We start from the raw sequence: 24917 nt of genomic DNA on the forward strand, positions 1-24917 counted from the left end.
TACAATTTTGACATTATGTGATATGGATGCAAACTAAAAAATTATTATTAGTAGTACAAACAATATTTCAATTACTCTTAATGTCATGTATTGTTAAATATTGGTTATATTTATTAGAATAAATCTCATAGAATAGGTCCATAAAACTCCTATATAAATAGGGACTTGTATCTCTTAATGGAAAAAGAATTCTTGAGTTATTTTTGATAACATGGTATCAGAGCTAGGAATTTAGGTTTTCGTTTGTTTTTTTTTCCCCGCGCCGACTTCGTTCCCACGCAAGCGCAGCGCCCGCGTTCTTTCTTTCCCTGCGGCGGCTTTCTCTACGACCACGACTGCAATCTTCAAACTATTGCAGACACAATTCGGCGGAGGCCGTCGCGAGCAGAAGAGAAGGTTGCTCCTGTGCATCTGCGACACCAATCTCCTTCGCGAGCTCCTGTTCATCAGCGACGCCGATGTGATTCCGCCTTGCTTCCTGCCTTCTTCCGCCGCTTCTGTTTCCGCGTAGCAGGAGGAGAAAACCCCGCGCTCGCCCTTCCGCCTCCGAGCTCCTCAGGGACCCCTTCTTTCTCGTCCTTGACGACGACAGCTACAACGCTGCCCTACATCCGCCACCTCAGCCTCAGCCGCGGCCTTCGCCGGCAGACGCTGCTCCTATCTCTTCCCGCCGGATTGCATGAATGCATACCAACACCACAGTGGAATCCTGCTTGTTTGGTGGTGGCTGTAGATGGTGAATGCGTGTTTGCTTGCACGCCAGTTGTGATCACGCCTCCACGCCGGCTGCCTCTGCTCCATCCGACCTCAGCTTTTGTTCCGGCCAGTCCCTAGGTTTGGTTCTAGTTGACCTGGTCCTGCAGCCTAGTCTGTTTCTGTTCCTGTTCTGGGTTCCGGTTGACCTAGTCCTGCAGCCTGGTCAACACCTCTTGAGCCGCCACAGGTTGGGTCTTTAGACGTTTGATGCGTTTGAAGATGCTGCCCGTTCCTTTCTCACAGCAGTAGGCTTCTTTGGATTCTTCTTCGAAGTTGGTATTTTTCTTCATCTTGCAGTAAGATAAATCTCACAAGGTACATCTTTTCCTCTGTGAGTTTGTTCGGACTTTAGTGCTCATTATCTTTGGATTTCGTAAACTCTCATGGTTGAAAATAAACCTTCTATCGTAATGGATATGGTCCCTGTGGTGTCTAAAATTACGGATTATAAATTAAATGGTTCAAACTATTTGGATTGGAGTAAAACTGTCCGTCTTTATCTACGAAGTATTGACAAAGATGGACATTTGACTGATGACCCGCCTCAAGATGATTCAAAACAGACATGGCTTAGAGAAGATGCTCGCTTATTCCTTCAGATTCGGAATTGTATTGATAATGAGGTAATTGGTTTAATTAATCACTGTGAATTCGTTAAAGAATTGATGGATTATCTAGATTTTCTGTACTCGGGAAAAGGAAATCTCACCCGTATGTATGAAGTTTGCAAAGCTTTTTATCGTGTGGAAAAACAAGATCAACCTCTGATTAATTATTTCATGGCTTTCAAAAAGACATATGAGGAGCTTAATATGTTGCTACCCTTTAGTCCTGATGTGAAGGTTCAACAACGCCAACGAGAACAGATGGCTATCATGAGTTTCCTTGCTGGCTTATCACCTGACTTCGAATCTGCTAAATCACAAATTCTATCTAGCTCTGAGGTCTCCTCATTACAAGAAGTGTTTAGCCGCATTCTCCGTACAGAAAATACCACACCTGTTCCACCTAGTGGTGCTTTGGTGAGTTATAATAATAATTATGTATCAAAAAGATCAACTGTTCACAATAGAAACAAAGGGGGAGACTCCCTCTGCATATCGTCTCGAATCCAGTTTTTCATGAAAGGACAAAGCATATTGAAGTCCATTGTCACTTTGTCAGAGAGAAAGTCGCATCTGGTGAAATATCTACTAGTTTTGTTAACTCACATGATCAACTAGCAGATATATTCACCAAGTCACTGAGAGGTTCTCGAATTGACTACATATGTAACAAACTGGGTATATATGATTTATATTCTCCAGCTTGAGGGGGAGTGTTAGAATATTTAGGGTTTCTAGAATAATTCTCCTAGAATAGGTCTCTATGTTCGTGTATAAATAGGGACTTATTTTTTTAATAAAAGAAGGTTTTCATATTCTTTTGCAATACTAATTTAAATACATATGTTTGTTATTTAATATTTTATGTTTTCTTGTAAGGTGCTAATTTTGATTTATGAATTTTCTATAATTTTAAATTTATTTGATTTAATATAAACTATTATATACTAATATGTTTTGTTGTATTATTTTGTTTACTTATTAAATATCGCTTATATACTTGTGCATGTATACTTATTTTGATTGACTAATAATTCTGTTAGCTGTATGTCAGTTAATAATAACAGTTTGGGCACTTGCCCACATTTAGGCGCTATATAGTGGTACAACCACCCACCATTTTGTATCCACTTTCTACAACTTTCATCACATACTCTTGCGGAGTCAATTGAGTTATATTGTCACAACCAAACAGCGCATATTATCTAATTCATAGTTGTTTGAGAAGATAAATCATAGAGATAATTTTCTAAGGAAATTGTTGCGACACTCTAATGATTAGTTAGTGGATTTGTTAACCAACTTCTCAAGAGGTTCTAAGATTGATTATATTTGCAAAGCTACCATTTTATCATATCTTTGAGCTAATTTAAGGAATTTTGAAGATTTGAACATAAATAATAGTGACGTATTTGTAAATACCATGTTTTGTAGGATTAAAGTGTAATATTCTAGTTATTAATAATACATATAGTAAGAGGGTGTCAACTAGAGAGATTCTCTAATAATTTACCTTTGTACTTCTGACTTATTACATTTAAATTATTTTGCAGAAGTTAACTCTCACATTCATCTTAGTTATGATTGTTGATTTAATATCAGTCATTTAATAGATAAATAATTATATTAAATACTTTTATGTGATTTATAGTGTAATATTATTTATTAACAACCTAATGTGTTTGGAAAATTTAAAATTTGTTTCGACATAGGCAAATTACATGTTATGATTGTGTCCTCTGATACTGGACATATATCATCTGATCAGGATGTTATCCTTATTTCAATATATACCAATGGTGTGACCTATAGATTTGGCATTTACATAAGCATTAGAGTTAAAAAACAGCCAAGAGGTGACATAGAGCCTTCTCCTTGCCTATTGTATTCTTCCTTTGAAAATCTCCATCTATTTGACCGATCATAGCTATGAATCCAATCGGGGGTTGGCATGCAAGATGATGTCGTTGTGGTGAGTGTATAACTGTATGGGAGTTAGGGCAGGTGAAGACGGTGAGGGTTAGAGAAATTGATTAGGAAAACAAGGCTAGTCCTACTAATTCTTTAGTTTGGGTTTAAAGTACTATAACGTGATGCTGGACACAATTGACACCTAGCATTCTACTCCTGCACTGCAATGCAAAATGATATCGATACTGCCACGGACATACTTATAGAGTGGAGACAAGGAGGGGAAATTAAGGAGGGAAGTGGAGATAGGGTAGAAATCATCAAAGGAACCAAGATTTTGCTGAGAAGACATACTGACAAAATGGCAGAGGAAGACGCCCAACTCGTGTGAAATTCCTTGAGGAGATGAGCGCTAGAGTTTTATGATTTTGATTATTGTTGCCTCTCTAACATCATTATCTAATGGCAATGAGTAGCGAGCAGCACAGTCATGACTTGTGTTGCATTACGCATTGATATTAATTATATATCATATATAAGTAATTAAATTAATTAGATATGGTTATTGTAGTTAATTAATTGCATATATCAAAAATATAATTATATATGTATATTTATATAAATTAACTGTAATTGATATTAACAACAGTTATTAATTATATGTAATGTGTAATTAATCATATAATTATACTAATGTTTAAGTAATTGCATTTGGTTAATATTAATTTTATTAACTATTGTAGCATTATGTAGTTAATATCAATTGTATATAATTAACTATATAATTATATATAATTAATTAGTCAACTAATTGATATAGTTAATTGGTATTTGTATTATTTGTATAAATTTATAATAAGGAAGTAAATATGTCTTGAAATCATATTGGCTCAAGACGATTTGGTATTGAACTCATTCCGGTCAGAAATTGAAACTCCGACACATCTCAAAATTTTAAACGTCTGTAGCTCAAACTAAACCTAATTAGAATGCAATCTAGTTCAATTTCAAATTAATCTGGTTCCATTCGCTTAACCTTGTTCTTGATTTTCACTTCAGTTCAATACAAATCAACCAAAATCAACCTTATACACCACACCCTATTGCTGTCCAGTTCATTCAATTAGGCCTTATTAGTTTGGCCTAATCTACAATGATTCGGCACTAAGATAATACCAGTAAATGTCAACTATTATCTCTCATTTTTTCAACCACCATAGTGCTATATTGGTTTTCTTGTTTTATATCTTGTGTTACTCCACACTTCTGTCTTTCTGACAGTGCTGTTTCTTTATTGTTCAAACTATGGTTCGTAAAGCATTGACTGGTTGCTTATATTGATCCAGCAAAACTCCAAATGATTTTCTAAATTATATCCTGCCAATCCCTTGTGATATGTTCTTTGCTATCCTGGTTGAATAAATTATAGATATCTGATGTTGATATTAAGGTTTCTCTATCCATACAATTTGCCTATTCATTCAATTTCTCTATCCATTCAATTTGGTTTATTTTATAAATTTTAGTTTTCCTCCTGTTAATCTTAGAGCTTTTAGTTGCAAAAACTTTTTTGAACAAGCCATAGTTATTGGCTTGAGTTGAAATCTTTTTCTATTTGAAAAAGTAGAACATGCTGAAATACTGTTTCGCAGTGGTGTTTAGTTTCATCTATGCTCTTTGTCAGCATTTTAGAATCCATTCATGGAGGTTCATATGGAATGCATGAAGACTTTGCTTCACTGGATGATCAAGTTCAGTTGTTTGCATCACCTGGAGCTATCAAGTTTCCGTATCCACCATCAGATGCTTGGTCAGAGAAGGTACTATTGTTAAGATCACACTGTCAAGCCTGTAAATCAAGTAATTATTATTTGTTTTTGAAATCCAGATCAAAAGACTATATTTACTTCTTACTGTCAAGGAGTCTGCAATGGATGTCCCCACTAATCTAGAAGCCAGAAGGCGCATTTCTTTCTTCAGTAATTCACTTTTTATGAATATGCCTGAGGCACCAAAAGTCCGGAACATGCTTTCTTTCTCGTGAGTTTCTAAATTATAGTTTCTGGCAGAAAGTGCAGCTGATTTGTATTGTTTAATTTTATTGCTTTCCATGAACATATCTCATTAAATTTTATAATCTTGTTGACTAGTGTAAGTTTATTCTTATTTAGCTGAAGCATAAAGTTTTAGCCCTAAATTTGCATGAATCATAAGAATTTTTTTCTTTAATATAATCATACCTGCACAAATTGCACATGAAATTCTCTTATTTAATTAATTAATTTAGTGATTTCAAATAATTCAAATTTTAAACAAATTTAATCATATAAATTAATTTTAATTTGGCACAAAATACAATAATTAAAAACTGTTTCTAGTATAATTTTAAATACTTATGATTTTAAATAAGTTTAACCATATTTTAATTTTAAACACAAGGTTTCAAGTGTTGAGCGTGTTTGCACGAGTAAAATTTATAGTTCCACTTGTTGACCGGAACGAGAAGCTTCAGAAAGAGAACAGAGAGAAATAGAAAAGACTAGAGTGCATCAAAAGAGGAAAAACTTATCGGAGAGAGGCACAATGAGTAGTGGAAGTGGCGATCAATTTAAATAGAATAAAATTTGATAACTAATATGGGTGAATATTTTTTCATGTTTCAACTTGTGTCTTGAAGAAAACTCATGTTTGTTACCCCATGAATTTCTGAAAGACTTGGGTTTTAACATATAGACTATAATTTTTGCTTAGCATATAAGCATGTGTTAATTGAAATGTTTTACTGATGTTCTAGTAGACATTAAAGAATATTTTGTGAAAGCACTCCAGATTTTTGTTTTCAAAAATCAATTTTATAAGTAGAAAGATTATGACCAAACAAAATGCAAGTCATTAATATGGTAAACAATGATTTCCCTGCATAGAGCTCACTGAAGTAATTATATTCATGAATTTGACCCCAAATAGTTGGGACAAACATGACTTGAAGATGATGATGATGATGAAGGTCATCCTTCTTGGTAGATTTTCAATCATTCAAATTGAACACCTGATACAATTTATACTTTGACCCTTATATGACCTCCATTTAGAAGTTTGGTTCTGTAATGTTCATGTTGAAATCCCTTTTAATGTTATTTATCTATGTAACCAAGTTGACTATTGTATTTTATCGATGTCAAAAGTATCGATTGTATTTTAAGTAGTTGTAGTTTCCTACATTTCATCAATAAATTATTTACAAATTGGATGCAGGGTTTTGACACCTTATTATAATGAGGATGTTTTATTCTCTCTGATTAATCTTGAAGAGCCAAATGAAGATGGAGTTTCTATTCTTTTCTATTTGCAGAAAATATATCCAGGTTTGTGTGTGTGTGTGTGTGTGTGTGTGATTGGCAATAGCAAAACATTAATGTGAGAGCCATGCTGGAACTTTCGCAAACCTTCGTTAACTGAAACAGTTTATTATTTCCAGATGAATGGACCAACTTCCTTGAAAGAGTTGGATGCAAAATGGAAAACGAGCTTAAAAGTAACAAAGAACTTGAAGAAGAACTACGCCTATGGGCTTCAAATAGAGGCCAAACCTTAACTCGAACCGGTAAAGTATTAGTAAAACTGCAATTTGGTATGTTAAAAAGGAACCCCATTTTAAAATTTTGTATCAATATGGTTTGCTTGCTTCGGATATGACAAAGAAGCCGCTATAAGACTCCATGCAGCAATCACTGTAAAACAATTCTTCCTAAATGATTTTTTTTGTTTTACAGTTAGAGGTATGATGTACAACAGGAAAGCTTTGGAACTTCAAGCTTTTCTTGATATGGCCAAAGATGAAGGTACTTAAAGATGCAACTTTAGTTGGTTATCCTTTTCACAACCACTCTTTGATTTCTTATCATGTTTCACTGTTATCTTTCAGATCTTATGAAAGGTTATAGAGAAGCTGAATTAATGTCTGAACTACAGCCCAAGTTAGAAAGATCTTTATGGGCACAATGCCAGGCTGTAGCTGATATGAAGTTCACATATGTGGTATCCTGCCAGCAGTATGGGATTGACAAGCGATCTGGTCATCACCGCGCGCAAGATATTCTAAAGCTCATGAGAACGTATGTACTTTGCAATTCGTTTCTGTTGGCATGTCAAAGAGTATATGCCAATTATATGCAATTGATGTATAATTGTTTTTTTTTAATTTTTGTTTGAATGAATTGTGTTTATTGAGCTATGGAAATATATTCCTATTTCCTTTATAGATTCAGTTTTTCTAGGAGATCTTTAATTCATGGAAAATATTTACATATGAGCTAAACCTATTAGAGTGCATTATATTTCAGGTATCCATCTCTCCGTGTGGCTTATATTGATGAGGTTGAGGTACCTACCAGCTCTAGGAAAACTGAGAAAATTTACTATTCTGCTTTGGTTAAGGCTGCTTTGCCCAAAAGTGACAACCTATCAGAACAACTACAGAGTCTTGATCAGGTGATAGCTCTTCTATTTATTGCATAAATTCTGATTTTGAATGAAATGATAATTCAATAAAGTCGATTTCTATGCTGCTTATAAATCATATAAGCAAGGAATTTGCAATTCGAAAAATTTTCAGTGGATACTGCAAGCAAATGTGTGTAACTTTTAACTAATTCAAGAAAAGAAGAAAGAATAGTGTCAAAGAGAATCTCTGTTTGAGAAAGAAATAGAAATTGTATATCCCAAATTCCTTTACTAAAGACATGAATCCACTGGGAAGAGAACAATAGCATGTAACAAATTATTGTTGACATAAACAATTGTTCTAAAGATGGAAAAATGGTTTGAAATTGACTAAAAGTGGTCATCCAAACTATGACATTGTGTACTGGTTAATTGGTTACAATGTTATATTAGTTGAGAAGAATGAAATATTATATTTGATGTAACAGAGAGGAGGATTACACCATATTCATAGGCTTCAACATATAATTAAGCTACTCAATGTGGATTAATGTCACAAAACCTATAACTAATAACTCTAACACTCCCCCTCAAAATAGAGCTTCTATGTTAAACTTGTTACCTAAATTAAAAAATTTCTCACTAAAAAAACTTACTAAGGCACAAGGGCAACTAAAATAATGACATGATATCAGTGCAACATCGCAAAGATGTGAGTCTATCTATGGTTCATCAAGTTGAGGATTGTGGTTGTCACACGAGAAATCTTCGAAAGGTTAAGGTGATGATTTTCAATGGATTTGATATATTCTTCTTTCTTAAATCTCTCAGATTGAAGAGATCATACAATTCTGAAGTTTGCGAGGGTGACAACTTGGGTGAGCTTGTAGAGTGAACTAGATTTATTATAGTCCGAACATCTACTCTGAAGATGTGGAGTTGTCAGAGAGAGAAACTGTAACTTCTGGCATCTACTCTAGAGAAAGATGATGGTAGAACAGAAGAAAGACTACTCTATCTTTTCAAAATTGCGACTAATGAATTACCAAAGAAAAGTGTTGTAGACAAGTGAGATTATAGTTCCAGTCATTACTCAGACTCAGAGATGATGATGTTTGATGTAGCTGAAGTGTCAATCATTTCATTCAAAGAGAGGGACTGTCAGGAAAGACCAAGTAAAATCGAACACCAACTTTTAAAAAGAGTGATGCTAGAAGTGACATAATAACTAATCATAAATCATGCACAAAGAGAGGATGTTTAGATAGTCATATAAAGGTTCTTCAACTTGGACATACAAAGAAGATTTTAAAATGAATATCTCCTCTCTTTTCCTTTTTTTGTAAGATGCTACTCCTTGTATACAAATATTCCACCAATTTTTTGGCCCGTTTTCAGTTTCATTTTATTTTGGATTGATAGTGTATCATTTTTTAAAGAAGTTACCATTTATAATCAGATTGAGAGATACTTGTGATGCAAAATCAAATTGAATGACTTTACAGAAGGAGCAAATCTCAGAATTTAAAATTTTATTCATTGGAAGATTCTTCAATAGGAGGGGTCGAGTCTCTTCTAAAAGCCCAATTGTCATTCAAATTAATTTCCTAACCCTATAAATATGATAAACAAATTTCCTACTATCTTTTGACTACTTTAAAATGAAAACTTCTAGCTTTTAAAAATTTCTAAATTTTAAACATAATTTAAAGCTTCATCAACCTAAGTTCATAAAAAATCATAGTGTGTGCGTGGTGACATTCCTTGCACCCCTTTTTCCTCCCTCAATTAAGGCGTAGGCAATGAGATATGGAGAGTATGATGCAACAAAGGCAAAAGATCACAAGCCAAACTTTTATATTGTGTGGGCGACAAGTTTATATCGTCTTCTTCCTATAGATGCCATGAAGGAAGGGTGTGAATATATGGAATTGACTAGTTTATAATTTTTTTAATGTTGAGAATAAATTTGACATTGAAATTGTCTCTGTCACATGAGTAGGAGGTTTTATTGGGCTTCTAGGTGAAGGAACTTGAGGTTAGAAACACCACTGCAAGGACGTTGGTGCTGATATTGCCATCACACTCAAAGTTGACCAACAGGATGATAACAAACAGATGAAGATAATGATGACTGAATCAGACTTACACTCAGCAAGTTTTCACAAATAACGACATTTAGACTAGTCTCCATGCAATTCTTCTTAGCCTATGACAATGACAAGACACTGATGAGGTAGGCTTCATTAGTTTATATCTGTTAAGCAAAGGAATGACAATGATGATGTCATACGAAAGTAGCATTATGGGTCATGGCAAGTATTAAGGAGTTAACTTGGATCTTCCATTCACTGTGGCGGAACTTAGCATAGATACTTCAAACAAACCTGTAGGCAGTGGATGAAGAGATAAAGATGAGGTGGGGAGAGTCAACGCTGTATAGAGAAAGAAGAATGATGATTTTCATATTAGTCGCCACCTCTTCCTTAAGGGACTTGAGCTCTAAATCCCAACTCTAGGAGAAATTATGCTCTGATCCCAGTGAAGAGGGATGAATCATTATTATATATATATAAGACTCAATATAACACTATAAACACGCTTAGATCTTAGTGGAAAATTTTAGGTGTTCACCTTCCGTTCATGTGTCCAGAACAAAAATTTTAGATTGATATTTTTGCTATTTGACAATTCAGACAACCTCAACTAAGTCAACTTGTATATTACAACTGCATACTTCGTAGTTAGTCACTTTGATTTTGGTTGTGACTAATGCAATGGCAAGTCTAGTTAAGTGTGGTCAATGACCAATACATGCTTTATGATTGTAGACAAAATTGGCACGGTGGAATCTCCAGAAAACGCTGTTAATTTTATAGGATGCCAGCGTATAATCATTTTTCTGACTGCATCAGCTCACCTATTATCTATTCATTGGTTATTAATTTTTTTTCCATTCAAGAATTATGCTTGTGATATTTCTGGAAAAATAAACTGGTAGTGATCATCATTCATGAAGGATGACATCTGAGGCCGACACTGTTTTTCATTCAGCTCTTTTATGTCTTTTATGTCTTTCATGTATCTATTAGTGTTCCCATAGGAAAGTTTTCCCATATTGCCTTATATACACAGGAAATTTATCGGATAAAACTTCCTGGCCCTGCAATTTTGGGTGAGGGAAAGCCTGAAAACCAAAACCATGCTATCATTTTTACACGCGGGGAAGGTCTGCAGACCATAGATATGAACCAGGTAACCAATATTGTATATATCATGGATAAAGGAAATTTAATCTATTGATTCATAATATCTATCTTCTAGGATAACTATTTGGAGGAGGCTTTTAAAATGAGAAACTTGCTTCAAGAATTTCTGAAAAAGCGTGATGGTGGAAGATTTCCTTCTATCCTGGGAGTCAGGGAGCATATATTTACTGGAAGGTTAGTGCATTTATTTAAAAATTAAAGCGACAATTTATTTCACATTAATTTCTTTCCCTTTTGAGGATGACTTACATAGTATTTTCTTGAAATGTCCCAGTGTTTCTTCTCTTGCATGGTTCATGTCTAATCAAGAGCATAGTTTTGTGACTATTGGACAACGGTTGCTTGCAAAACCCCTAAAGTAAGGTTCCTAATTTTGAAATTCCCATTGGTACTGTAATTTACTTCTGGTGAAAATGCCATATTCTCTGGAGCTTTTGACAATTGTGGATATGATGTGTGTCCTAACTCAAGTATTTGTGTCATATGACTCGTATTAGTTGATCTTTTCATCGATCTTTTATGAGCCTAAATCAGCTCCAAGAATTTGTAGTGATACGTATATTACATGATGTTTAGAGTGAGTGTGATAGTAGCATAACTATAGTGTATGAACACAACTCTGTTGGGATAGAGAAGTGATAATATTTCTAAAAAGTAATCTAGGCTGCCATCTAGGTAGAAATGGAAGGGAACCACTTTGCCCAATCATTAATGTTGGTGCAACGAAAGCGTTTCGGATCGCTAGAGTGGAGGAGTGAATAGCAATCTGCAATTTAAAAACTTTGATATCTCTTGTTAACGTTTTAGCAAGGGCACACATATTAAAAAAAAAAAAAAGGGCAGCCCGGTGCACGAAGCTCCCGCCATGCGGGGTCCGGGGAAAGGATCCATTGTACGCAACCTTACCTTGCCTTTAGCAAGAGGCTGTTTCCAGGATTTGAACCCGTGACCTCTAGGTCACATGGCAGCAACCTTACCGTTGCGCCAAGGCTCCCCTTCTAAGGGCACACATATTAATCGAAATAAAACAAACATAAATAGAAAGAGATTCGTTGTCTTACTTGGTGTGCAACCAACGGATTATTAGTCCAAGACTATTAAAAAAGTATACTAAGATCTCCTCTTCGGAAATGTCCCAAAGGCGGAGAAGCCTCTTACAACAATTAGAGCGCAAGAATATAGATAAAGAAACAATGAGACAAAATCTATTTAAATGTGTGTGCTTCTTCAACTGAGCTCCTAGCCTTTTTTTATAGTCACTGGTCGACGTGCCAATGTGGCACGTTAGGTAGACCGATCGAGCGGACTGGTCTCTTGATCTGGGTGACGTGGTAGCTGATGTGGCGGATAATCTTTATCTGATGCAACAGTTGTTTGCTGATGTGATGGATAACCCTTATTCGATGCAACGATCATTTGTTGATGTCGCAGACTAACGACGTCAACCATTCAACGGTCCTTGCTTGACCATTTGATGACGTGGTGTTCGGTAGACCGATCTAGTTCGGTAGACTGATCCATTGGTCCGAACCTCCTGGCTCAGTCTTCCTCCTGGCTTCACACACTTCAGATGCTCAGCCATCCTTCTCGTTCCTTGTGTCTTTTGCCAAAGTTTGTCATCTCCGATGCTCCTCCTTTCTGATTGCTCACCATTCTACATCAGATCTTAAGCTATCGGGTACCTATGTGTTCTCCTAAGTTCCTACAGACTTAGACACAAATTAATAATACAAGCAAGACCTAATTTAGACTAGTTTGACAATACATTAAAACAGTCATGGTTTAAACCACCTGGGGTTATAATAATGTCTCCCTTTTTGATTGTTTATCAAATTAGTTTAAGTTAGGGTAAATCAATTTATTATGGTAATAGAAAAAATAAGAAATTGCAAGCTCCCCCTGCATTTAACCCTAATCTTTCATTCTTGTCCCCCTTTCGACAACAACAAAAATTAGGGTAATAAAAAATTCAGTAAAAATTACCCGAACCATAAGAAAAATCTAAAATATTTAACAGATATAGAGCACAATATTTTCTATCACAAAAAATTATTTTTCACTGAAAATTCATTTTAATTACATTTCTAATTTCAATAAACATGATTTTCAATTATTAAAAAATATTAAAACGCCCAAAAAATCTGAAATTTTAGATACTACTAGAGAACATATCATATTTTCACAGAAAAATAATTTTCATAAAAATTTCGAATAGAATATATTGAAAAGAAATTTGATTGTATTCATGCATATCGAGTCAACCATATTCAATCATTTTCAATTCTTTCTAAAAAATTGTTTTAGGCACCCAAAATAAATTCATGCCTACTGGATTTATCAAATATTTTTTTCAAGATTAAATATTTTGATACTTTTCTAATTGAGCCCTTGAACTTTCTATAATTATATTTTAGTCCTTTAAATCCTAAGCCTTCTCTTACAACTTTTGTTCTTTGGTTCTTTAATAAATTCAAATTATCTTAATCAAGAGAATTTTTCTAATGATGATTTTAAGGAATCTACTTGGTCCCTTAATCTTAAATTTTCATTTGTTAAATTTTCAAATTCTTCTTTAGGGCATGAACTAGATAATTTGTTTTCTAGCTCTATTTTGGTTCGTCTTAATTCCATGTATTTGTACCTTACTTTACATAACAACCTAGAGAGCATTTTAATTGCATTGTAAAATTGATCAAAGGGCAGATTACGTACCTCACTTACCGTTTCTGATTCGTCGATTGAGACTCCCCCTACACTATTACTCTTGTCGGATGTGGCGAATTCTTCTTCATGGTTCGCCATGAATGCAAGACTAGCTTTATGCTCGATCTCTAAGTCTTCTGAAGAAGATGTGTCGCTCTATGTTGCTTTTAGGTTCTTATGCTTGGATTTTATAGGTCCTTATTATTTTCTTTTCCCTTGTTATTGAATTTTGGACAGTTATCTTTGATGTGACATTCCTCAGCATAGTTGAAACACCTTATCTTTAGCTTTTAGCTTTTGCTTTCTTTTTAGTAATTTTGATGTGACATTCCTCAACAAAGTTGTTAGTCTTAAAAAAATCCATTTTTCTTACCAAATAGACTTCCTCATCTTCACCCATTGATGACTCCAAATCAGATTTGTCCTTTTTTGCTTGCAGGGCGATGTTGTGGTTCAATGTTTCTATTTCTTTTAAACCTGTATATCTAGATTCGTGTAATTCTAAAGTAGAAAACAAATCTTCTAAACTACTTACCTCTAGATTCTTCGAAATATAGTAGGAGTCTATTATAGACATCTATTCTGGGGTACGTGGAAAAACATTCAATGCATACCTCAGTGTTCTCAATTTGACACTCTTTCGTTGAGATTATGGAGACTTGTTAATATCTCCTTGAACTGCGCATAGAGTTGAGCCACTATTTCCCTTTTTCTAACCTTAGGTTGATGAGTTGATTTCTAAGTAGATCTCCTCTGGCTAGTTTTATCTCTGAGGTACCTTCGTGAAGTTCTAGGAACTTTTCCCAAAGCTCTTTGCAGAGTTGTAAGTACCAACTCGATTGAGTTCTTGCACTTGTAACACACTGAATTCATTTTGCTTCTTCTTGGTCCATCTGTGTTCCTCGAATTCCTCTCTATCTTCGTTTATGGGCACTTCAAAATCATATTTTATGCAAATCATAATTTCAAAGTCAGTTTTAAAAAATATCTCCATTTTCTTCTTCCACGTGGTAAGTTCGCCCTCGAATTTTGGTAGATGGATGCACGACCCGACCATTTCTCTCAATCTAGTTGCTAAGTCAGAGGTTAGTCCTTCTGGAGCGGTCCTGCTCTGATACCAATTGTTGGTGCAATGAAAGCGATTTGGATTCCTTAAGTAGAAGGGTGAATAGCAACTTGCAATTTAAAAACTTCGATTTCTCTTGCTAAGGTTTTAGCAAGGACACACATTAATTGAAATAAAATAAACATAAATAGAAAGAGATTCGTTGTTGTGTAACCAACGGATTGCTAGTTCAAGACTATAAAAAGCACCCTAGGATCTCCTCTTCAGAAATGTCCCAAAGGCGGAGAAGCCTCTTACAATGATTAGAGCACAAGAATACAGATAAAGAAACAATGAGACAAAATCTATTTAAATGTGTGTGTTTCTTCAACTAAGCTTCTAGTCTCTTTTTATAGCTACTGGTCAAAGTGCCAACGTGCCATGTTCGGTAGACTGATCGAGTGAATCGGTCTATCGATCCGGGTGATGTGGCAGCTAATGTGGCAGATAACCTTTATCCAATGCAACGACCATTTGCTAACGTGATGGATAACTCTTATCCAATTCAATAGTGGTTTGTTGATGTGGCAGATTAACACGTCATCCATTCAACAATCCTTACTTTACCATTTGCTGACGTGGCATTCGGTAGACCGATCTAGTTCGGTCTATCAATCTGGTTTGGTAGACCAATCCATTGGTCTGAACCTCCTGGTTCAGTCTTCCTTCCTTCTTCGTGCGCCTTGGATGTCGGAGTATTTTTCCACAGCTCCTTGTCTCTCAGATGTATTGAATTCGTCGGCTCCTTTCTCGTACTATCCTTCTCGTTCGCTGCGTATTCTACCAAGGTTTGTCATCTTTGATGCTCCTCATCCTTTCCAGTTCCTCATCATACTATACCGGATCTTGAGTCATTGGGTACTTGTATATTCTCCTAAGTTCCTGCACACTTAGATGCACAAATTAGTGACACAAGCAAGACTTAACTTTGACTAGTTTGACAATACATCAAAATAGTCGTGGTTCAAACCACTTGGGGTTCTAACAATTAAATTCTAAATAAGACTGATATGGCTCCATTGAAATAATCATCATGCCACAATAAGAGAGTTATTTTCTCAATTTGCACAAATTGGGTACTTTGTGGTTGGATGTTGAACCTCATGGTGATGTAGCTAAGTGTTCCCCTTCCTCTAATCACTAACAGTCTTATGACTTGTGATCTGCAACGATGGTCCTTAAGCAAAGGGCTGCATAATTGGCGACGAAGTGACTGGATTGGATGTTCTAGATTAAGACACATCCTTATCCAAGCTGGTCGGTCTATCGAGCAACAACATAAACCATGAAAAAGGATCTTTGAGCAACAGGTTCTAATACTATAAAAATTGATTAAAATAAATCTTCAAAGAAAATTGATTAGAATAATATAGCATATATATCTATATACAACTTTACCTACAAAGAGAAGAAAATGATTGATCTTAAAAATTAGGCACATAAGCCACAATTTGTCATTACCAAAAATAACAAAGAAAAGAATCAACTAAAAAGAAAAATAAATTAGCGAAACAGATCAATCTTCTGAAAATAAGAGTGATTTGCTAAATCACTCTTTAATTCTAAATACTAAAACACTTTGCAAAGTTGAACCCTCTCTTTCATCAACAATAGTTAACCACCCTACCTCTACTGTCTTGCCAATCTTGCCATTCCTAGACAATATAATATATAAAAGGCACAACTATCGAGACTAATATTTAAGGAATTCCTCTCGCAATCTAAACCTAAGAAGGAAATCAAAGATCCAAGAGCTATACCAGCGTTGGTGTCTTAATAGATAATAGTCAAAGCTCCACCTCATTTTGTTACGCTTCTCTGCATATGGATGAAACTCACGTGTTCTTTCCCTTATTTGTATCTACCACAGATAAAGGAGATAAGAAAGAATTTAGAAGCATAAACTGCTTCTATACATGTAACCAACCATCATGATTTGATGGTTTCCTTTTCATTTATAGTTTAATCCTCATCAGAATTAATTGATAAATGTTTGGTGTCAATATATTTTATCTGCATGTGGTTAGTACAATCAAATTCATATTGAATGATCGTTTGTTCATCAACAGGGTCCGTTTTCACTATGGTCATCCAGATGTATTTGATAGAATTTTTCATCTCACAAGGGGTGGAATAAGTAAAGCGTCTAAAATTATAAATTTAAGTGAAGACATATTTGCAGGTATTCTTTTTTGTTATTTACTGTTTGTTTTTTGGTTAATTTACCATTGATCTTTGCGCCTAATGTTTGTAGCTTGAGAAATTATAGGTATCAATTCCACTCTCCGTCAAGGCAATGTAACTCATCATGAATATATACAAGTTGGTAAAGGAAGAGATGTCGGACTCAATCAGATCTCGCTCTTTGAGGCAAAGATAGCAAATGGAAATGGGGAGCAGACATTGAGTCGTGACATTTATAGACTTGGGCATCGATTTGATTTCTTTAGAATGCTATCATGTTATTTCACCACTGTGGGTTTTTACTTCAGTACATTGGTATGTATCATGCTTAACCAGAATATCTTTAATGAATAAAAAAACCATACTGCTATTTAGTTTGATTCAAACTTTTTTTTTTGTGGCAGTTAACAGTCCTTACAGTTTATGTCTTCCTGTATGGTCGTCTCTATCTTGTTCTTAGTGGTCTTGAGAAAGGTCTAGCAACTAACAGAAGGTTTATACATAACCAACCTCTTCAGGCCGCTCTTGCATCACAATCTTTAGTGCAGCTTGGTTTTCTAATGGCTCTACCAATGATGATGGAAATTGGTCTTGAAAAGGGATTTCGCACTGCGCTTAGTGAATTCATATTGATGCAGTTGCAACTAGCTTCTGTATTCTTTACATTTTCTCTTGGGACTAGGACCCATTATTATGGAAGAACATTGTTGCATGGTGGTGCAGAATATAGAGGTACAGGCCGTGCCTTTGTGGTCTTTCATGCAAAATTTGCAGACAACTATCGGCTCTATTCTCGGAGTCATTTTGTGAAGGGAATTGAGCTGCTGATCTTACTTACCGTCTATGAAATCTTTGGTCAATCATATGATTCTACAGTTGCATATCTTTTTGTTACATTTTCCATGTGGTTCATGGTGGGTACATGGCTTTTTGCTCCATTTTTATTTAATCCATCGGGTTTCGAGTGGCAAAAAATTGTTGATGATTGGACTGATTGGAGCAAATGGATCAGCAACGGTGGAGGCATTGGTGTTGCAGGAGACAAAAGCTGGGAATCATGGTGGGACAAGGAACAAGAGCATCTCAAATATTCTGGAATGAGAGGGATTATATGTGAGATAGTGCTTGCATTGCGCTTCTTTATCTACCAATATGGTCTTGTTTACCACTTGAATATGACAAAAAAGGCAAAGAGTATTCTGGTAAATCTTATATTTCTAAAGTTTTTGTTGCAACAGTCTAATAGCTTTGCAGTCTTCCATGATCATATGTTGAGAGAATCACTTGTATTGATATGTTTTCACATCTTTCGTTCAGGTCTATGGGATTTCGTGGCTTGTCATATTGGTCGTTCTTCTCATCATGAAGGCAAGTTCTTATGTTTATAAAACTCATGCTAGGTCAAAACATTGTCTATGCAATTTGTATCTGGAAAGTGACTGCAAAAATGAAATTGATTACATAAATTCTCTGAGATAATCATACCATGATCATTTGAGCCAGCTAAATATAACATATTGAACTTGTGTGATTGTATCTCATTCCTTTTTGACCTTTCTTTTCAGACTGTGTCTGTGGGAAGGCGAAAATTCAGTGCAAACTTTCAGCTCATGTTCCGGTTGATCAAGTTTCTCATTTTTGTTACATTTGTTTCCATTTTGATTATTTTGATCGCCCTACCACACATGACGGTGCAAGATATTATTGTATGCTTCCTAGCTTTTTTGCCAACAGGATGGGGAATGCTTTTGGTTAGTAAATTACAGTTCATAGCTCGTCAGTCACCGCTCTTTCCACTTGAGATTACTAACATGCAATACTGTTTCAGATTGCTCAAGCTTGTAGAGGTTTCATAAAACGTCTTGGTCTGTGGAGCTCAGTCCGTGCGTTAGCTCGAGGCTACGAGATCATGATGGGGCTGCTCCTTTTCACCCCGATCATCTTCTTGGCCTGGTTCCCGTTTGTTTCAGAGTTCCAGACTCGTATGCTGTTTAATCAAGCCTTCAGTCGAGGGCTCCAGATTTCCCGCATTCTTGGTGGTCAAAAGAAGGATCGCTCAAGAAACAAGTAGTCAGCCTGTTCAACGGTTTAGTGTACTATAAGCTCATTGTGTATGCAGCAGACAACCATTTACTCTATTTTCTAGCAAAACAGTTGTATGGTTTTTCTTTTCTTTTCTTTTCTTTTCTCCCTTGATCTATAACAAATGTTGAATGCCTTTTTTCCTTGGTCTTTCCATTGGACTAATGTTTTTGGAAAAAAAAAAAAAGAAATTAACATCTATATCTGCGTTGGGGACTAAACACCAATATGATATGAAGCATAGTTCATTTGTTGCATTCACCTTAATTCATAAACTATTTAATCGATATCATTCTTGATGTAGAGGTCTATTTCCTCCACCTCATAATCAGCTTCATTTGTCTCAAAGTTGGGATTAAGTGTTTAACTAATTAAGTAGTTTATGAATTGCGGTAATATTTACTAGGCTTCTTTTATTGCTAAACATTTTTCTCATCAGGATGCTTTTTACAGGGTAGTCTATTAATTCACTTTCATCATTAGCCAATGCTGAGACACCGCGTGGAAAGTGAATCGATTGGAGTCGCCGTTCCCATGTCTGCAAGCCTGTGGTTGGTAACTGTCTTGTTTCGCTCCACGGGATTCTGCTATATTTTGCTCAACCATCAATCACAGAGAGACAAGGAAAAAGGCAACAGTCAATTTATACTTAAAGACGCCTGATGATGGCATACTTGGCTAATAAGGTGGGGCTAGGTTAATTTTTAGTGCCATCTCATCATATTCTAGCCGTCATTTCAAATAAGATATCCCTCGTTCGAGCGGCCAAGCTAACTGCGAAATCACAACCAGTTCGGTCGCCAAGTGGTTGCTCAGCTAAGCTATTGGGACTTCATAGCCATTAGCCAAGCAGTTGGCCACCGATCGGTTTGATTTTGTAAGGCCTGGGAGATGGTGATTTTGGAATATAGTCTGCGATTTAATAATTTGAAAAAAATAAAATAAAATGTGTGGTTTATATATACGAGAGTATTTTTTTTAAGTTATTGAGTTAAAAATGTCGTTTTCATAATTTAGTTGTACCAAAAGCATGATTCACTTTCCCACGTATTCCAACTGTGACGTCAGTCTTCTCATGATTGCCCGCGGTTCAAGACCCCCGTTCTCTACCGTTCATTTCGATCTGGACGGCTGACGGATTTCCTTCCCCATCTTTATTAATAGCCGTACGACATCCATTCTTCCAATTGTTTGTTTGATTTTCTGCCCATTGCTTTTGGAGCGCAGTTTCCTCGGGACCCGATGAGCGCCAAATGAACGTGCAGTTACGAAACACGGGTAGGACAACTTGACGTTTGGACCTTTTATATAGTCAACGCCTTAACTCACGGCCGTGACGTTGACTTTTTATCTACCCGCAACAGACGTTATCCGTCGATGCGCTTTACCATGGCAATCGTTGTAATTATATCCAATCACGGTGTCTTTCTCCTAAGGGTTTGTCTATAATATGGCTCTCCCCGAATTTCTGCCTCTCGTCGTTGATCGCTCCGCTTTCCCATCTCGGACCCCTAATTCAATCGCCCAAGAACCCTAATTTCTCAAGGATCCCTGTGAGCGTGCGTGATTGATGCCTGATAAAACGTTGGGTTCCGGGTTGAGAGTAGCTTGAAGAGCTGCGGCGGCGACGTTAAGGGATCCTCTGCGGAGGAAATGAGGGATGTTCTCGTGGATGGGGAGGATTGCGGAGGCATGCTGGGGCCCGGTCCGGCGGTACGCGCGTATGAGGAAGGATGACGATGACGACGACGACGCATTGCTGTGGTCGAAGGACATCGGGCGGCACGCGGCTGGGGATTTCTCTTTTGCTATAGTCCAGGCTAACGAGGTTCTCGAGGACCACAGTCAGGTCGAGATCGGGAGAGACGCCATATTTGTGGGGGTCTATGATGGTCATGGCGGGGCCGATGCTTCTCGCTTTATCTCGAACCATCTCTTTCTTCATCTCATGAGTAAGCTTCTCTTTTGAGTATATATTGACGTTTTTAATAATTATTTAGACAATATTATTTTTATAAGTTCGCTACTTGTTTAATACTTTATAATTGTATTTCCTCTTGACTATTCTGTCTCACCAGACATGACCATTCTAGGTTCGTAGTTTTAATTTGGTAACATTAAATTGTATTCCTTCTCAGAAGTGAACCATAAATCAGATAGAAGGATCCAAGTTATGCAATTGTAGTCCAGGAGTTTATTTAAGAATTTATGCAGTTTAATCCGATCAAATTACTGGAGATCTGCAGTTTTTTTTTTCTTGAAGCTCCAATTTTGTTTAGCTTTGAAGACTGATGTGGTTCTGCCACCAATTCTGATTTACTCTGTATCATCCTCTGTCAATGAGTAAGAATTTGATGATTAGTGGAATGAAGGACACTTCACGGTTTGATTTGGTTCTATAACCTGCCAATTCTTTTGGTAAAAATGGGTACAACAGTTTAGTTTTTTTGGCTTTTCATCTTCTTTTGCAAATGTTTAACTTGATTCAAAGTCATAAATAAACGTTGAGGATATTAAATATGATTGTTGTTACAAGAATTTTGATATATATTGGTTCGACTTGAATGATGTTTGTTCAATGACATGTTAATTCTAGATTCTCCTCCTAGCTCCTTTCTATTTCCTATCAGCATTCAATATTGGATTGTCTTTTTTTGTTCTTACTCTATTCAGCTGTGCATATATGTTGATGCTGCACTTCTCAGAAATAACTATTCTGGGTCGTTCTGGCTCTTAATCCTTGCCTACTGTTTTTTTTATTATTGTTTCGTATGACAAAATGTTATTTATAATCGTACCATCGAATTTCTAAGTCCTGGATGTACTATGTTGGTCCTTTTCCTTCTTGGTGGTCACATTTAATATTTTTTGCATAACTCCATTATTTCATACCTTGTGTTTAAGACAGTATGAAGTAATCCCGCCTACTTAAAATTTGATAGTTCTTCATGTTTTTAATATTATTTTGAGCATTCATGTTAATGATTCAATGGACCATGTGTTGTAGATAATATTTTTCAGCCCAAACCAATGGTCTTCCTATATTATATACCTAATCGTTGTGTTGCAGAAGACTTCGATACACCAAATTAATGTTCTTCCTGTTTTATCTCATTCTGTCTCTATTAACAACACATGCATTTAATGTAAATGCAATCTCCAATATCCACATTGATTGGTGAATCCTAGTTCATTCTCTAAATCCTTCTTGTTCAAGGAGCCTTTAGTTGATGGCTTTCTGTTTCCTGAGCATGAACTTGACACCAAATAAAAGATGATATCCAACTCGCCAACTCCACGTTTAGGTTTCATGGGCTGGCCTCTCTTAGGTGGATAATTATTTTTTTTATAATCCAGGTGTTTGGGCTTCGCCCGACTAATCTTGGAGGTAGACAACCTTCCCTCCTGGTTCACCTACCTAATAAATCCAGAGCACAGCTTATGCATACTCAATGACCGACCTTTAGAATATTCGTCTCTATCAGGATTCAAACTTTGATCCTCCTTAGGTGGATAATCATTGCACTCTACTAAATTTGGCTTGAGCGGCAAGTTTTTTCCTTACCTCCTTGTCTACCATCATCGTCTCTTTTTACTTGTATTTTGCACATTATATCATCTTACTGCAAACACTTAATTTTTCCTATATAAATACTGGCTCCAGAAGAGGGTGATTTGACAACATAAATATATAAATGGCTGCTTGATAATTTGCAGGGTTTGCTCAAGAAAGTGGAACCATTAATGAGGATGTAGTCAGGAATGCATTTTCTGCAACTGAGGAAGGTTTTCTTGCTCATGTTCGGAGAACATGTCAAATTAAACCTCTAATTGCTGCTATGGGCTCATGTTGTTTGGTTGGTGTAGTATGGAGAGGAAAGCTTTATCTGGCCAATCTTGGAGACTCACGCGCTGTTATTGGTTATTTAGGAAGGTCAAATAACATTATTGCTGAGCAGCTGACACGGGATCATAATGCTGCTATGGAAGAGGTGAGACAAGAGCTTAGATCTCTTCATCCAGATGATTCAAACATTGTGGTTCTTAAGCATGGAGTATGGAGAATTAAAGGCATAATTCAGGTGAGTTCTTTAGTTGCTGGTTTTTGCAGTTTAGATGATTATATGTATTTTATGACTGACAGATGTAATGAACTCCATATATCTGGCGCAACAAATTTCAGTAATGCAGTATTATTGTTTTTAAGTTTTGAAATGGTTTTTGATTCACCAAATTCACATCTTTTTCTCAGGTTTCAAGAAGTATAGGGGATGCATACTTGAAGAAGCCAGAATTTGCTTTGGATCCATCCATTACTCGTTTCCGTCTTACTGAACCTCTATGCCAGCCAGTTTTAACTGCACAACCATCAACATATACACGAGCAATTCTTCCTCAAGATAAGTTTGTAATATTTGCTTCTGACGGGCTCTGGGAGCACCTTAGTAACCAACAAGCTGTTGAAATCGTCCATGATCATCCAAGAGAAGTAGGCTTCTTCAACAACTTCTCTTTTTTCCAATCAAACAATTTTTTTTTGTCATGCTCTTAGGCCGTGTGATTAGATATTTTTCTCTCTTTTCCCTGTCAGGGAATAGCAAGGAGACTGATCAGGACTGCATTACAGGAGGCTGCTCGGAAGAGAGAAATGAAGTATGCCGATCTCAAGAAAGTCGACAAGGGAATTCGCCGCTTCTTCCATGATGACATTACAGTCATTGTTGTCTACATAGATCATGAATTTTTGCTGGGACCAAAGGCTTCTGTAGCAGAGTTATCGATCCACGGGTTTGCTGATGCCAGTGGGCCTTCAAATTTTTCAACTTTGGATGGTGGGACAAATTGAAAAGATTTTACTTCATGATAGAGCCACATTCCGTTAAATTTAGTCTTATTTGGTGGCTTTCTTGTCGTTTGCTTGTATCACAATGGACTTGGTTCAATTTTCCTTAAATCTTTCTATTTCAAGCTAGTTTTGTTCATGCTCAACTGAGCTATACAGTATTGAAAGCATTCCTCTATTCAGCAAAAGGGGTCGATTGAAACAAATTTCTTGCTAACAGGGACTGCATAGAGGCTTCTTCTGCACCTGAATCCTGGTAAAATCTTGGCATGCTACAGGTCTTTCTTGAACTTGCCATTTGGTTTATTTAAATTGAGTTTCTAAGTTCATGAGAAGCACAAAATAGGCACAACAAGGCTACATGCATTCAACAAGAAAGTTTTTTTTTTTTTGAAACAATAGTAATGATAGATGGCATGAAAAATTGTAGCATGACATCAATGCATGGATGTCATGCTACATCTTTCATGCTACCTATCATTACTTTATTATAATGTTCTCCTATCTTATCCCTCAACCAAACATATTCATATTTCATGTCCAACCTGTTGTCAACCTGTTGTCATTGAACCTTGAGTTTAGTTGTAACAATTAAATTATTTTTATTATATTATTATTTTCTGCATCGCCTACGCATGCATTTTCCACTTGTGTTGGTTCAGCTTTTCCAACTATAAATTCTATTGATCCAGCTATTTTGTCTCATTCTTAAATAAATAAATGGAAGCAGTGTTACAGCCAAAAGACTGAATTCTTTTAACAGCTAATTCTCTTATTGGTAATCAATATCCAAGTTTAGCATGAATCAACCAATTAAGTTAGTGGCCTCCGAAAATGAAAGTAACAACTGAAAGCTGCTAGATGATTCAGCTAATGTTCTTGTTGGTAAATAACACATGAATAATCTTTGTACATACAAACTTCAGCTTAGATCAACCAAATCTTAAGAGAGACCTTACAAAAAGAGAATGACAGGTCACAGACAACAATTATTCCTGCAACTTACGTATTTGGAC

At 36.0% G+C, this 24917-nt stretch overlaps 2 protein-coding genes across 2 annotated transcripts in view; both read left to right on the top strand.

The window, feature by feature from the left end:
- The window catches only part of LOC141841697 (callose synthase 3-like), an 80119-nt gene extending 60862 nt beyond the window's left edge, over window positions 1–19257 (top strand). Inside the window, exons 28-43 of the mRNA XM_074729882.1 lie at window positions 4957–5092; window positions 5161–5312; window positions 6528–6637; window positions 6751–6876; window positions 7046–7114; window positions 7198–7387; window positions 7616–7763; window positions 10851–10970; window positions 11040–11158; window positions 11259–11342; window positions 16862–16974; window positions 17062–17291; window positions 17381–18178; window positions 18294–18344; window positions 18542–18727; window positions 18805–19257. Coding sequence (XP_074585983.1) covers window positions 4957–5092; window positions 5161–5312; window positions 6528–6637; window positions 6751–6876; window positions 7046–7114; window positions 7198–7387; window positions 7616–7763; window positions 10851–10970; window positions 11040–11158; window positions 11259–11342; window positions 16862–16974; window positions 17062–17291; window positions 17381–18178; window positions 18294–18344; window positions 18542–18727; window positions 18805–19047 — 2875 coding nt within the window. The 3' untranslated portion in view covers window positions 19048–19257. The remainder of the gene's footprint in view (window positions 1–4956; window positions 5093–5160; window positions 5313–6527; window positions 6638–6750; window positions 6877–7045; window positions 7115–7197; window positions 7388–7615; window positions 7764–10850; window positions 10971–11039; window positions 11159–11258; window positions 11343–16861; window positions 16975–17061; window positions 17292–17380; window positions 18179–18293; window positions 18345–18541; window positions 18728–18804) is intronic.
- A 1295-nt stretch (window positions 19258–20552) lies between these two features.
- LOC141841715 (putative protein phosphatase 2C 25) lies at window positions 20553–24086 on the top strand. The gene is made up of 4 exons (XM_074729903.1): window positions 20553–21010; window positions 22776–23140; window positions 23311–23547; window positions 23650–24086. Exons 1-4 carry the CDS (start codon window positions 20719–20721, stop codon window positions 23902–23904), a joined length of 1149 nt encoding a protein of 382 aa, XP_074586004.1. The 5' UTR covers window positions 20553–20718; the 3' UTR covers window positions 23905–24086.
- Window positions 24087–24917: the final 831 nt, after the last annotated feature.

This window comes from Curcuma longa, chromosome 1 (genome assembly GCF_044706935.1).
Source record: "Curcuma longa cultivar G26 ecotype Majalengka, Jawa Barat chromosome 1, ITB_CL_G26_1.1, whole genome shotgun sequence".
NCBI classification, from domain to species: Eukaryota; Viridiplantae; Streptophyta; class Magnoliopsida; order Zingiberales; family Zingiberaceae; genus Curcuma; species Curcuma longa.

Coding starts and splice junctions, on each gene's coding strand:
- LOC141841715 (XM_074729903.1), top strand. CDS start 20,719: ATGTTCTCGTGGATGGGGAGGATTGCGGAGGCATGCTGGGGCCCGGTC. Junction 21,011..22,775: donor TCTCTTTCTTCATCTCATGA/GTAAGCTTCTCT, acceptor GATAATTTGCAG/GGTTTGCTCAAGAAAGTGGA. Junction 23,141..23,310: donor GAATTAAAGGCATAATTCAG/GTGAGTTCTTTA, acceptor TCTTTTTCTCAG/GTTTCAAGAAGTATAGGGGA.